The sequence below is a fragment of the Ostrea edulis genome, chromosome 8 (genome assembly GCF_947568905.1).
Source record: "Ostrea edulis chromosome 8, xbOstEdul1.1, whole genome shotgun sequence".
Taxonomy (NCBI): domain Eukaryota; kingdom Metazoa; phylum Mollusca; class Bivalvia; order Ostreida; family Ostreidae; genus Ostrea; species Ostrea edulis.
In genome coordinates this window covers 61216865-61230710 of record NC_079171.1, presented here as the reverse complement: position 1 = coordinate 61230710, position 13846 = coordinate 61216865, and the positions used below count along the sequence as shown (strand labels likewise).

Sequence of the window (13846 nt, the reverse complement as noted above, 5' to 3'; positions counted from 1 at the left end):
ATTTCCTAAACTATTAAGATTTATATTGCGTGCTAGGTGACACTTTTGATTATCTCGCTTACCAGTAGGTTACCGGGTCATATTACACATGAAACACTGAGAGCTGATCAACAAACGTTTATTTACATAATCTATATAGCAAAGTGGTGTCCCTTTTTATGAAAATTCTCTCCTATAAGTCGATCTTCCAACTGAGAAGGTATATTCGTCGATGATTGAATACCTTTGAAAAACTTCGGTGCAACGACGTTACTTTGTTAGATTTGAAAGTCCCGCCATTGAGATGCTTGTCGATCCCGACGATTAGTTTTCAGGTACACAAGTACTAAGAAATAAAACGAAACCCTCACCTCCTTTCTCCAATCTTTCAATTAGTAAAGTACCTATCAGTATTGTAATAATACACAATTGCACGATAAACAGTACCATGCCATTTTAGGGAGGGTTAACACACGTGAGAAACTCGATATGTATGGACTGGGGAAGACGTGTACATGTATAGTAATAACTTGGAATTGAACACTTTCAAATACACCATATCTATTTTTTTTTTTTAAAAATACAATCTTAGAAGGAAAAGTTTTACATGGGAATATATGTAGGACAGAACTCTTCTCTAGGATCACTATAGAATTATTAATTTGCAAAAGTCCCAAGGTAAGTAGATACAATTTATGTCTGTCTGTCTGTTTGTTTGGTTGTTGTTGTTTTTTGTTTGTTTTTTTTTGGGGGGGGGGGGGTTTGGTTGTTGTTTTTTGTTTTTTTGGTTGTTGTTTTTTTTGGTTTTTTGTTTTTTTTTCAAATCAGGGACCCAGGGGTTAGGGATAAGTTAAGGTCGGCTATCACATTTTACATTAGGCATACATACAGGGAAACGCCTTCTTTAAGACCCAATGTCAGCCGTATTGATATAGAGTCACCCCATGGTGTGTGGAGTCTGAGACCCCGTAGAGTTAGGCCACAGTATGGGTTCACATTTTTTCACAAGAAAGAGGGGAAAATATTTCGGTTTTTTTCTCTTTAATTTCCCATAGAAGACTAAGGCTACTCAGGTGAGCGTTGTGGCTCATGGGCCTGCTGTTTCCATGTTCTAGGATGAAAGAGCATTTTAAGAATTAAAGTACTTTCATCTTATGATTGCAGCTCGCTGAAGGATGAGTAATTAGTCCACATTGTTTCTTGAATTTCACAACTTTCCACAAATCTCCGTGCTTTTCTAAAAGTCTGATGTATTTCATACCGATTGTTAGGAGGGCCTCTGTGGCCGAGTGGTTAGAGCATCGCACTCAAAATTACACGGGCTCTCACTTCTGGTCGTATCCCGCTCGCGCCGCTAAGTGAGAAAGTTTCCCCAGTTTACTTTCGGTAACTGAAAAATTATTGAGTGTGGCACACTAATTTTAACTACGGATAACTACGTTTACCTGATCAAGATTATAGGGTTCACACGGGTGTGACCGATCGACAGGGGATGTTTACTCCTCCTAGGTACCTGTTCCCCACCTGTGGTGTGCCCAGGTGTCCGTGTTTGCCCAACTATCTATTTTGTAATCCTTATAGGAGTTATGAGGTTGATCACTGTTCGTTATTTTCACCTTTCATTGATTACTGTTTGGTATCTTCGCCTTTTATCTAGTATTTTGTCCCAGTGCACTGATTTTACTTGACAGAAGGAGTATTACCCTCCTTCTGCCTTAGATCCTGAACCCCTGATACAGGAGTATAGGATTCCACGGGTTTTGAAGAGGGAGTATATATGCTTTTCATAAAAATATATACAACATTTCTGCACAACGTAGAAAGGTAAATGTGATTAAACGGATAATTTTAAAAGATGTATTACATTTTCACTTTAGAACCCCGTCCTGAACTCTGAAATTTGGAGCAATGTCAATGTTTTGGGAAGTGCGTTTTTTTTTTTAAATTCTACATTGAAGGAGAATTAGAAAATCGAGAGAGAAAAAAACTGGGGATCACAATGCTTGTTATTGAGCTAGTGTTCTAAACACGACCTTTTTGCACTTAAAATGTATTCAATTAAATTCGATGTGTATGTTGATGTCAACACAATATAAGCAACAGAGATAAATCATTACATAAAATAGATACATAACCATGTCTCCCAACAATACCGAATAAAAAAATACAATTAACGGAAATAAATAATGACCTTCTAAAATTCCACATAATCTTCAAGGTCTTGTCTTAAAATTTAAAATGGAACTGAAAATAGGGGGTGGAGACAAAAATTTTGAATTATTGGCAAAAATATTAAATTTTCAGACAAAATTTTTAAGAATTGGTGTTCTATTTAGAAAAAATATATCAACCCAATTAATAAATTACATTTGATCTAGTTCCAAGTCTCAAGTATTTGTATCATAAATTATAAATTGAAATACACATATAGGAGTATAAAAATAGAAGATACATTTGATGAAACTGAAACACCACGCAGATTTAGAACGTTTTAATTAATATATCCTTCCGCCACTAGATATAGCCCCTGCAAAACCCTTTCAAAATTTCAATTGACACAAGTTTTTCAACTGGATATGGTTCAGTAATAGATGTGTAATATGTTTGCACCAATGGGATCAATATTGAACCAGTAAATACTTAGTTGTAGCATCCTGCGCAGGTGTGCTCAAAAGCTCAGGAGCGAACTTCCTTAACGCACACCGAACGACGACGGACAACTTCCAATCGCAATAGAGTGACTCAGGTGACCTAACAAAAACTAAAGAAAAAGAAGGTTTAAAAACTTTATTACTGCTTTATTGCACCACAGTTGAGTCATTTAACTTCAGAACATTCAGGTTATAAAGAAGTTGATTTGTAAATTGCTCATTTGCTCCAATATTAATTCATGTTCTTATCAAACGTGTGTAAAACTTATGTACATCAACACAGATAATTAAGGATACTCGTCGATCATCAATATACGACACAAATGCACGTTTTATATCCATCTTTAAAATCTACTAACATCGCTATGTCAAGTTCGGAATATTTTATTTTAACAAAATAGTATCCATTTCGAGAATCCATTAACAGTATATATAATCAAGCTATGATCAGTTAGATATACAAATCATTTACCTGTGTGTTCTCTTATTGATACATGTCCGCTTTGTTAAGAAACACTAATTGCAATTCTCTCCAGATGAAAGCGAAATGACAACCTTTTATCGGCGTCTATTGGTTAAAACTCATATCAACTTCACATATATACATGTATACAACTGGTGATTCAATATGCATGCGATACATTAATCAATTCAAAAAAGGGAAGAGAAAATGAAATAAATATATAGTTGAATAGCTTTTTCACTTTATCAGCTAACACTTAGTAGGTTCACAGTAACTAAACTAAAGAACGTTGCTTGTGTCAGTTGATATTTTAAAGAAATTAGATTTATAAAAATAATGACAAAATGAAAATATTCCCTAGTTTCACCATATTTATAAAAAGAAAACAAGAAAAGAAAATAGGTTGGATTTAAATAAGATATGTTAAGATAAAATACTTACGGTGTTACAAATAATAATTAAAAAAAAAGAGTTGGTCAGATTCTACGTTCAAAAATTAAAATCCTTGGTACATGTGTACAGGACAAGGTAAAACAGATATAAATACAGAAAGTCTACCTATCAAAAGTTAAACATGGTTTATGACACGTGGGGACATAAACCTTGTGCATTCAAAAGCGGGTCGTCTACACTAAATTTAATCTAGGTTTTATATATTATAAATAATAATTTGGGTGGGACCTGCGTGTTTGCTTTCCATAACTTGATAATTGTATGCAATACAAGCAAGTGAAATCACTTACTTTAACATCGTTCGTTTTCTATTTTAGTACATTTACATGCAGGATTTCGTATTTTCACATACAAAGTAACTAAGTACCCTCCCCCACCCCAGACGTTTTTCTAGAAGTATTGAAGAGTAGGAATGTAAGCATATATTTATGGATTGAACCTATGTAGTAATGGATCCCCCCCCCCCAAATTTCACATTTCGAGGATTGGGGAAAATATTACTTTCTCTAGTAAGGTTATGGACATCTCAAACCCCCTCCCCACCCCCATCTCCTTGATTTAGGATTTTGGAGACTTGTCAAAACAATGTTCTGCTTTGTTTCATTGTTTTGTTTTTGCTTGTCAACCATAATATCAATATCTGTGAAGTTCACTTCTCCGGCCCCCCTCCCCTCCCCGCCCCCTCTTTAGAAATCCATAATCGATGTCACGTGCTTTTATAAGAAATTAGTCTAAAATACATCGCGAACATGGCTACCAAGTCTTTAATCTATAGCAAAATTCGTGTCTTATCTTTCTTTTACAGTTAATAGCTCGCTTTATTTTAGAATGATTTTATAAATCTAAAACTATCCGGAATCATGAATGAATAGGATCGATTAATTTTGGAATGGTTCTAAAACTATCCGGAATCATGAATGAATAGGATTGATTAATTTTGGAATGGTTCTAAAACTATTCGGAATCATGAATGAATAGGGACGCCGCTTGTTTTCTTCTCCGTGAAAAAACTTCTCAAAATGAACACCTGTCCAAGCCCAATAAGTAGAACTACCACAGTCTCGCCTATGGACCAATAATTCACGCGAGAATGGAGCTCTTCTGCAAATACTCTTCCGGTAGCCTCGCGCAGGCGGAAGTGAGTTTGGGCATCATCCACTTCGTTTAAGGATTTGTGGATCTCTTCACCAGCTGATTCGATCTGCAATGGATAAATCGTTTGAGTGATTATCTACATGTATATAAATCCATAGTTCATGAACATCCACAGATTAGAGGAGTCCAGGTACACCAAGGTACATATAATGATGGTCCTCGAACGTTAGGCCTAACTTTAATTTTATGGAACCCATTACCAGATTTTATTAGAAAATTCAAAACTACCACTTCTTTTAAACCAGCCTATCTCAAACATTATTTTGATCCTCAATAATACCCACGCGTTTATGGTCTCATTTTTATTATGTAGTTCTTATCTGTGTATGTATATATAAACTGTGATGTTCCCATGTTTTGTGATATCTGTTTCCGATATGTTATAGACTAGCCCACAATGTACACTAATTTGTATGACTAACTGTGCAATCCTGTAGTAATAAAGGATATTATCATAATGTGTTCATTATTCAATACTTGTGTCGAGACGCAGGACTTAGTGTCGAATTTCCGCTTTGAATTTCGCATATAAAAACGCAACACTTGATAAATCTTTGTTTTATTTTTCATTTCATCGATTTGTAACATATTTCTTGTATACAATCTTTAATACACGAATTTACAATGATGAAAAGCTCAGTGTCTGACAAAAAACCAAATTCACATCGTTTTCATTGAGACCCCTCCCCATTTAAAACTAAATTTGATTGATGTTGAAAATAATAATAATCGGTGTATGAAATTCGAGGTCGGGTGACATCAACTTACTGGAGTTTTTATACCCCCTAACTATTTGAATCTAGATTCCATTGATCAGTTGATCTCTCCCCTACGAGGTCGAAATAGAAAAAAAAAAGTATTGTGGTTCCGCATATCTAATTTGTCCGAAGAATTGATGTAACAAGTCTAAACTTCCTGATGATTTTGGCTACACAGAGTCCCGTATATACAAGGTGTTCAGGTCACATCGCTCATCTCAGTATAGCACAGTGTTGCACATTGACTGTAACAAAGTTCAATGCCGGAGGATGATTTGGGTTTTTGTTTTCTAACGACTTTGCGCGGACATTGTGTATGTCACTCGAGTTGTTTAAGTCTGATAATTCATGTACATGTTGATATGGATCGCCACATTAACATAAACTCAAATAATTGAAACTATCAACATATCAACTATTGTGCGCATCAAATCAAGTATTGCTCTCATCAATTGGATTGATGGATGAGAGCAATAATTGATTTTATGCACGCATTAAAAAAAAAAAAAAAAAAAAAAAACCAGGCGCTGACGACAAAAATACATTTCATGATATCAACAACTTAATCCTTAGGTTCAACACTCCTCAATTTGTAAATTTTCTAAATCCGCGCCTGATACATAAAGTCATATCCATGTCCAGAATTTAAAACGTTGTGTTATTCCCTGAGAGGCAAACAAACGAGATCCAAATCAGTAGGGGTGAGTACAACTTTTATTTCGGTTCACTAATACCGGGTATGTGCACCATTAGTGTTTATGACGGCGCGTAGGTTAACTGACAAATGCTTCTTTGGGGAATATTCCGCCAATCTTCCAACAACGCCCCTCCCATTTCCTGTGGACCCTGCGGCTGACAACACGGCTACCTAGCTCGTCCTTAGAATGTTCAATTTGATTAAGGTCTGGTGGCATGGCGGAACAATCGAGGGTGCCATTTTTTTCAAGAAAATTTGATGTCAATTTCGCAAAGTGTGCTCGCTCATTGTCCTTATGAAATACTATGTTATCTTATCTGCACTGCTAACACAAGATGCAGATAGTCGTCTATATACTTTCCCATGCTTAAAATCCAGCTGTGGCGTCATTTTAGTATGCCCCGCAGTCGTCGCGGAGAGCAGTGAATCTGTTACTGTATGAACGCCTATCAACGTTGTGTTGTCACAAATGTTCGACCAGGTCTTGGACAATCATTTGCGGACCCTTTTTGGCCTCGAAATCGTATCAATCGGCTGATCGGACAAGGGTGAACTTTAAGACGCCTAACTAGTTCCCTCTGACTGACGCCTGCTTGCACCATACCAGTGCTTCATTTCGCAAACCATTGCTTAAACGTTGTTGTTTTTTTTTTTTACCTTATAAAACTACACTGCTGCAAACCGTGACATTTCTCATCCTCGATACAAGAACTGTTGTTAACCTACTACATCATCCTATATTACAAGAGGCCCATGGGCCACACCGCTCATCTGAGTCACCTTGGCCCTGTTGTTATTCAGCTGTTGTGATTTTCATCAATTGTATTGCCATATTTTTTTTATTCCATACTGCGACCCCAAAGGATCCCAACACCAATGGAAAAGAGTTCACGTAAAAAAAATGCCTCGACACCAATATGACTAATATAATCTTGCTATTCTGGATAAGACAAAGGTCACCAATATGACTAATATAATCTTGCTATTCTGGATAAGACAAAGGTCACAAGGTCATATATCATGGCATGATATGAAGACATTGTCATAAGAAATCTATATACAAAACATGAAAGGTCTTATCTTAAATAGTTCAAGAGATATGGAATAGGTAAGGTTTTTATTAAAAGTAGGTAAAACTTCCAGGTCAAGGTCAAGAGATAAAATACTATATTACATCAAGGTCTTTCCATAGAGAATCTATACACAAAATTTTAAAGTTTCACCTTAAACAGTTCAGATGTTGACATTAAAAAGTATGTCCAACACTATGATCACAAGGTCAAGATTCACGAAATGACAGAAAGACCTCTACACAAAATGTGAAAGTATTGTCATAAAGACCTCTACACAAAATGTGAAAGCCTTACCTCCAAAAAGTTCAGAAGATATTGAATAGGTAAGGGATTTTTTTCTTCAAAAAGTAGGTCAAATTCCATGGTCAAAAGTTCAACCACCATTGCATACAAGATATTGTCGTAAAGAATATATATATACAAAATATGAAAGCCCCACCTAAAATAGCTTTGAATATATTTAATAGGTTAAGTTTTCTTAAAGGTGGGCCAAACTCCGACTTCGAGGCCACGAGGTCAAACATCATGACATGAAATGAAAGGTCTTTATATAAGAAAGATATATACAAGATATAAAAAGTCTACCTTAAATAGTTCATGATATACTGAATAAGTAGATTTTTATGAAAAGTATGTCAAACTTTCAGGCCAAGGTCACAAACTGAAACAATTGCATAACATGAAAGGTATTTATTTCCGTAAAAATATATATCTACAAAATTTGAAAGCCCTAGGTTAATCAGTTCAAAAGACATTTTTAAAGATTTTCCCTATATATCAGGATATAACACTTTTATCCCCCACTTTAGCCCCCTCCACCCTACCCAGGTGAACATGGATCCATCCTAACCCAGGGGGCCATGATCTGAACAAACTTGAATCTGCACCATATCAGGAAGCTTTCATAAAAATTTGAACTTTTTTAGCCCAATGGTTCTTGAGAAGGCTTTTATTGATTTTCCCTGTACATGTAAAACTTTGATCCCCTATTGTGGCCCCATCCTACCCCCTGGGCCATGATTTGATCAAACTTGAATGTGCTCTATGTCAGGAAGCTTTCATGTAAATGTCAACTTTTCTGGCCTGCTGGTTTTTGAAAAATATATTTTTTTCAAGGTTTTCCCTATATGTTCGCAGGTAAATTTTTTATCCCCCCATTCTTTCCCCACCCTACTCCCAGGGGTCACAATTTGAACAAATTTGAATTTGCGCTATGTCAGGAAGCTTTCATGTAAATTTGAACACCCCTCCCCCCCAACCCTGGCCAAGTTGTTCTTGATAAGATTTTAAATGACCCCTGCCTATTTTGCATTTCTATGATTATCTCCCCTTTAAAAGGGGCTTGGTCTTACATTTGAACAAACTTGAATCCCTTTACTCATGGGTGATGGGTACCAAGTTTTATTGAAATTGGCCTAGTGATTCTGGAGAAGATGGAAATGTGAAAAGTTTACAGACAGACAGACAGACAATGGGTGATCAGAATAGCTCAGGGGGCTTTAAAAGTCATTGATTGATTGAATTCATTCCTGATTAACCATATACCAGGAGACAAATAGATTGACAACAAAAGCGATGGCATTTTCCCTCATTATAGGGAACATACACGTGTGTCAGTACTAGATTGATCAACAATAAAGACACAATAGAGAATAAACATATAATTTATTCAGATAACATTTCAATAGACCAGAAAATCATAACATATACACTCACAAAAAAAAACAAAAAACAAAAAACTATCATACATGAAGGTGAATATTCATAAATTAGGAATGCTTTATAATTTAATCAAATACTCCTTCACATATGCATTTACTACTTTTTTAAAATGTTTACATGTATTTTTAAATTAGTCGGATAGCTTATTCTACAAGAAATTCAGTTCGCCTACTGTTTACCATTATTTACAGGGACATTCCTTAAATACATATATCCATACAGCATGAAAGTGAAATCCTTCAAAGAAAACTTATCTGAGACTATTTTAAGTGATGAAGATCGATAATCATACACAAAGCCTATGTAAAAACTGACTGACATGTATATGTACAATGTGCATGACAAATGACAAAACATTCTAATAAACTGTGAAATATATTTACGAATCTTAATGTATAAAACAAACACCTCACACACACAAAAAAACTTAATATTACCTCTGTAGTTCCCTGATATTACCCACAATTCCTCACACTGGAATTCAAATGACATGTGGAACTCTAGAAGCATACCCACTGACCAGAAACCTCTGACAAAATTCCCCCATTGATATTTTTGCACGTTTTGGTAAACCTTCTAGTTATCAGTAAATTGCAAAAAAAAAAAAAAAAAAAAATAGAGCAAAGTCTGAAGTCTCCTTTCCATCAATAGAAATCTAAATTTAAATCAATTATTACCATAAAAATGACCCATTTTTTGGTGAAAACTACTAAATTTTTTTTTTTACTTTTCTCCCCATCCTGCTATCAACACAAACAAGCACATGGACCAGTTATGTTTGTGAGATGTTTACATTAGCGTAACTTTACGAGATTACAAACTTGTAAAGACTCATTTTAAATCTAACACATTTACTAAATAGCGATAGTTCCATAGAGTTTCTTCCAGAATAAATAAAACCAAAATTTCTCGTGAAAAACAACCTCGCCAAAATTTCCAAATCTGCGCTAAACAAACAAACCAAGACTTAAAAAACCCTCACAAATGAATCTAACCCTATTACATAAATTAAAGGGTAAGAACCGTATTACAAAAATTAAAGGGTAAGAACCGTATTACATAAATTAAAGGGTAAGAACCGTATTACAAAAATTAAAGGGTAAGAACCGTATTACAAAAATTAAAGGGTAAGAACCGTATTACATAAATTAAAGGGTAAGAACCGTATTACATAAATTAAAGGGTAAGAACCGTATTACAAAAATTAAAGGGTAAGAACCGTATTACATAAATTAAAGGGTAAGAACCGTATTACAAAAATTAAAGGGTAAGAACCGTATTACATAAATTAAAGGGTAAGAACCGTATTACATTAAAGGGTAAGAACCGTATTACAAAAATTAAAGGGTAAGAACCGTATTACATTAAAGGGTAAGAACCGTTTTACAAAAATTAAAGGGTACGAACCGTATTACATTAAAGGGTAAGAACCGTTTTACAAAAATTAAAGGGTAAGAACCGTATTACAAAAATTAAAGGGTAAGAACTGTATTACAAAAATTAAAGGGTAAGAACCGTATATCAGAAAGTAAAGCTTAAGACAATTTTCAATGGCCGTCACTCTTTAAGCACAATCTATGAACCATGTATAGGTACACTGTTCCCTAACAAACAAATTTCATTGTTCCTCCATAGATGATACAGTGGTCGACAATCCATCAACAGAAATGATTTGGGATTGAACAGTTCTGAGTGACTTCTAGGTTATGCTTTCCGTAAAAAATAAATCTGCATTTTAACTAGCCATGTTGAATTTAAGTCAGCCTTAAAAAAGGGGCAGGCTATTGCAACTAGAAATTTGCACAATTGAAAGATAAATCATAATAATTTTTTATAGATTTCTGATAATTATCTACATGATGTAATGATATAATAAACCCTTATTGTTTTGCTTTCTGAATACTGAATTCCAGTGAGGAATCTGTCAAAGGTAGCAATCTTATAATCATTAGAAATCAGTCAGGCGTACATTAGAAATCAGTCAGGCGTACATTAGAAATCAGTCAGGCGTACATAAATCTACCACAACAAAAAACATTCACACCTATCCGTCTCAAACAAAACACAAAAATAAAACTTGAGAAAGGAATAATATTTTTTAAAAAACGACAAGGGTGAAAAATGCTGTACAATTTTAAATACAAAACATATTCAAAGAACGCCTTGCTTCAAATAATTCCATTTACCACCAAAAAAAAAAAATTAAATAAAAATCTACATTTATAGAGAGACATTATTCTGTCACAGATGGAAATAAAAAAAAAAAATGTTTTGATATGATTTGTTTCAGTAACAATTTGTTGAGTCTGAGTATGCATGCTGAACACACTGTGTTTTATACACAAAAACTTCAAGATATCACATCACAGACAATCACATATAATTCTCATTCACCACTGGTTTCAATTCTTCATTCACAAAACAAAAGAATTACTGAACAATTTTTAGATACATGTATCCAAAATTTTAGATTGCATGCTTCCAGCAGAACTTCTTCGAAAAATGCAAAATATGATTTTATCTAAGCGCAATTTTCAATCCTTTATCCTATCTACCGGTAGAGGAGTATTTTCTGTGAATAGTTATCTTCCCTTTAATGATACACAAATTAAATGTAAATTAGCTTTCACAATATCATTAGCACATTTGGATCACATCTTTATACATGGATTTAGAAGATAGATACTTCTACTCTGGTCGTCCATAAATTATTTGGATGAGTGCATGTATCGGAGGACTCATGCTCAGATAACACAAAACATTCTCAATTCACAAAAATTTGGTACTGCTACACATTAACCTCTTCAACATTCATAGTCCTCCACATGTTCAAAACATAGTGAGATGTAGTCCCTCGCTATCTATCTTTCTTTCTTACATTTATAACCAATATTTGTTGCCCATAATCTCTCCCTCTCTTTCCTCCGTTCTCCCTCTCAGACACATGCATCCACACACGAACACACATCTTTATCTCTACACATTCAATTTGAATAAACATACCCTAACTACACCCCCTTGTCTTACGGCTTCGACCCCCTCTTCTCTGTAAAGAAACTCCTTAATATCAACACCTGTCCCACACCTATCATTAATACAATTATAGACTGTCCTAACGACCAGTAGAAGACACGGTCATTCAGGTCCTCTGCGAAGGCCCGGCCCTGGGCCTCCCTAAGCTTGTGGTGTGTCTGATAGTCCAGAACTGACCTCAAGTCTTCGTGAATGTTAACGGCCGAGTTTTCCATCTGAAGAAGAAAGAATGAAGCCTGATACCACATAACCAACTACTGCCAGAGCATGCAGGGACAAATTTACCATTAGGGGTCAGGGTGTCATATGGTGGGTACCTGGACTATGTAGGGGTCAGGGTGTCATATGGTGGGTACCTGGAGTATGCTAGGTCTTCCCCATGTTCAAGTGAATTAAGGAGGAGGAACAACACTTTTTCCAAAATATTTCATGCTGATGCAAAAATAAAATCTGAATTAAGTTGATATTTCTTCACTAATTGATTAGTTCCGTGGATCAAGTCAGTAAGCTTGCAATCTATTGTGTGTTCCATTACCCCAGAAGTATTGATTTATTGGGGGTTTTTTTTTTATCAAATGATGTTGCAAACAGATTGCAATTTTTTCATATATGAAACCAAATTTTTCAATTCCCTAATGGCAATTTTGATCAATGTGTTATAAATCCCCATTGCTGGACAACACTGCTTGTCCTCAAAAGTACCCATTCAATACAAAATAAAAAGAAAAAACAAGAAAAAACCCCAGGATTGAATTAATGTTATAGATTCTTATCCCAATTACCACAAAAATGAAAATATATTGAAAACATGCAGTTGCCTTTATTTACATTGTCTCGGAATTACACAGTTGCCTCCCTTCTATTCATAAATATAGTTCTTTGCAATCAGCTTTAGCAATGCTTAAATCTCCATGCAACAACAGGAACATGCTCTCACTGACTACATGTATAGATACAAAACAAAAACCAAATCAAATGAATAAGTTACAGTTAGATTAATGAAAGGTTAAAATAAAGATAAGATAAACATTCTATTCAACATGCCAGGAAAAAAACCATGCAACCTTGAATCTATTTGCAGTTGTCAACATTCATAACTCCATGTATTAAAGTAAAATATAAGTACACATTATTAATTTGCTTTTTCAATCAAAAACTTTGTGAAAACTGCAAACAAGATAAGTTTGTAGTGTTAATATGAGTTAGTGCATTAAATGAAAATGAATACAGCAGTGTTGGACAAGCAGAAACAGTGTGGCACACAGAAAATACAGTGTTAATGGAAGACTTGAAATCAGTTCACTGCAAATCAAAACACAGTCCTCTTCTACGTGTAGAGGGGGAAAGATGTAGAGATCTAGACATTCTGTTAGACCTAGGAGAGATATGTCTTTCCAATTGTACATACAGGACTATAGATAGATACATGTAATGTAGAAATCTAGACATTCTGTTAGACTAAGAGAGATATGTCTTTCCGTTTGTACAGATAGCACTAGATAATGTAGAAATCTAGACTTTCTGTTAAACTTAAGACTTATATATATATATGTGTTGGTACTTGACGAGATGTCCAGTAGATCAGACTCGTGCGTATATTCTTTGTACAAATTTAATAATTACAATTCATCATCACTAAATGATGTCAATTCAATGTAAAACTTATATGGTGCCTATTATACATTCCTATTTTAAAAAAAAAAAAACCATCCATGCAAGCAATATAATCCCATTCTATCTTCTTGACTTGGAAACTACCATACATTTAGCCGAGATTAACAATACGTGACATTACATCAGTCCAATATATGACGGGATCTCAGTAAAATCGAGACCCCAATCTAACATTAGAAAGTTGTCTG

At 34.8% G+C, this 13846-nt stretch overlaps 1 protein-coding gene across 2 annotated transcripts in view; it reads right to left on the bottom strand.

The window, feature by feature from the left end:
• Positions 1–2751: 2751 nt before the first annotated feature.
• LOC125662517 (transmembrane emp24 domain-containing protein 7-like) overlaps positions 2752–13846 on the bottom strand; it is a 21069-nt gene continuing 9974 nt past the window's right edge. Inside the window, exon 3 of one of the 2 annotated variants that reach the window (XM_048894768.2) lies at positions 2752–4747. In XM_048894768.2, coding sequence (XP_048750725.1) covers positions 4511–4747 — 237 coding nt within the window. In that variant the 3' untranslated portion in view covers positions 2752–4510. Of the gene's footprint in view, positions 4748–11830; positions 12200–13846 lie in introns of those variants that run through there. The other variant, XM_048894769.2, reaches the window with a different exon arrangement.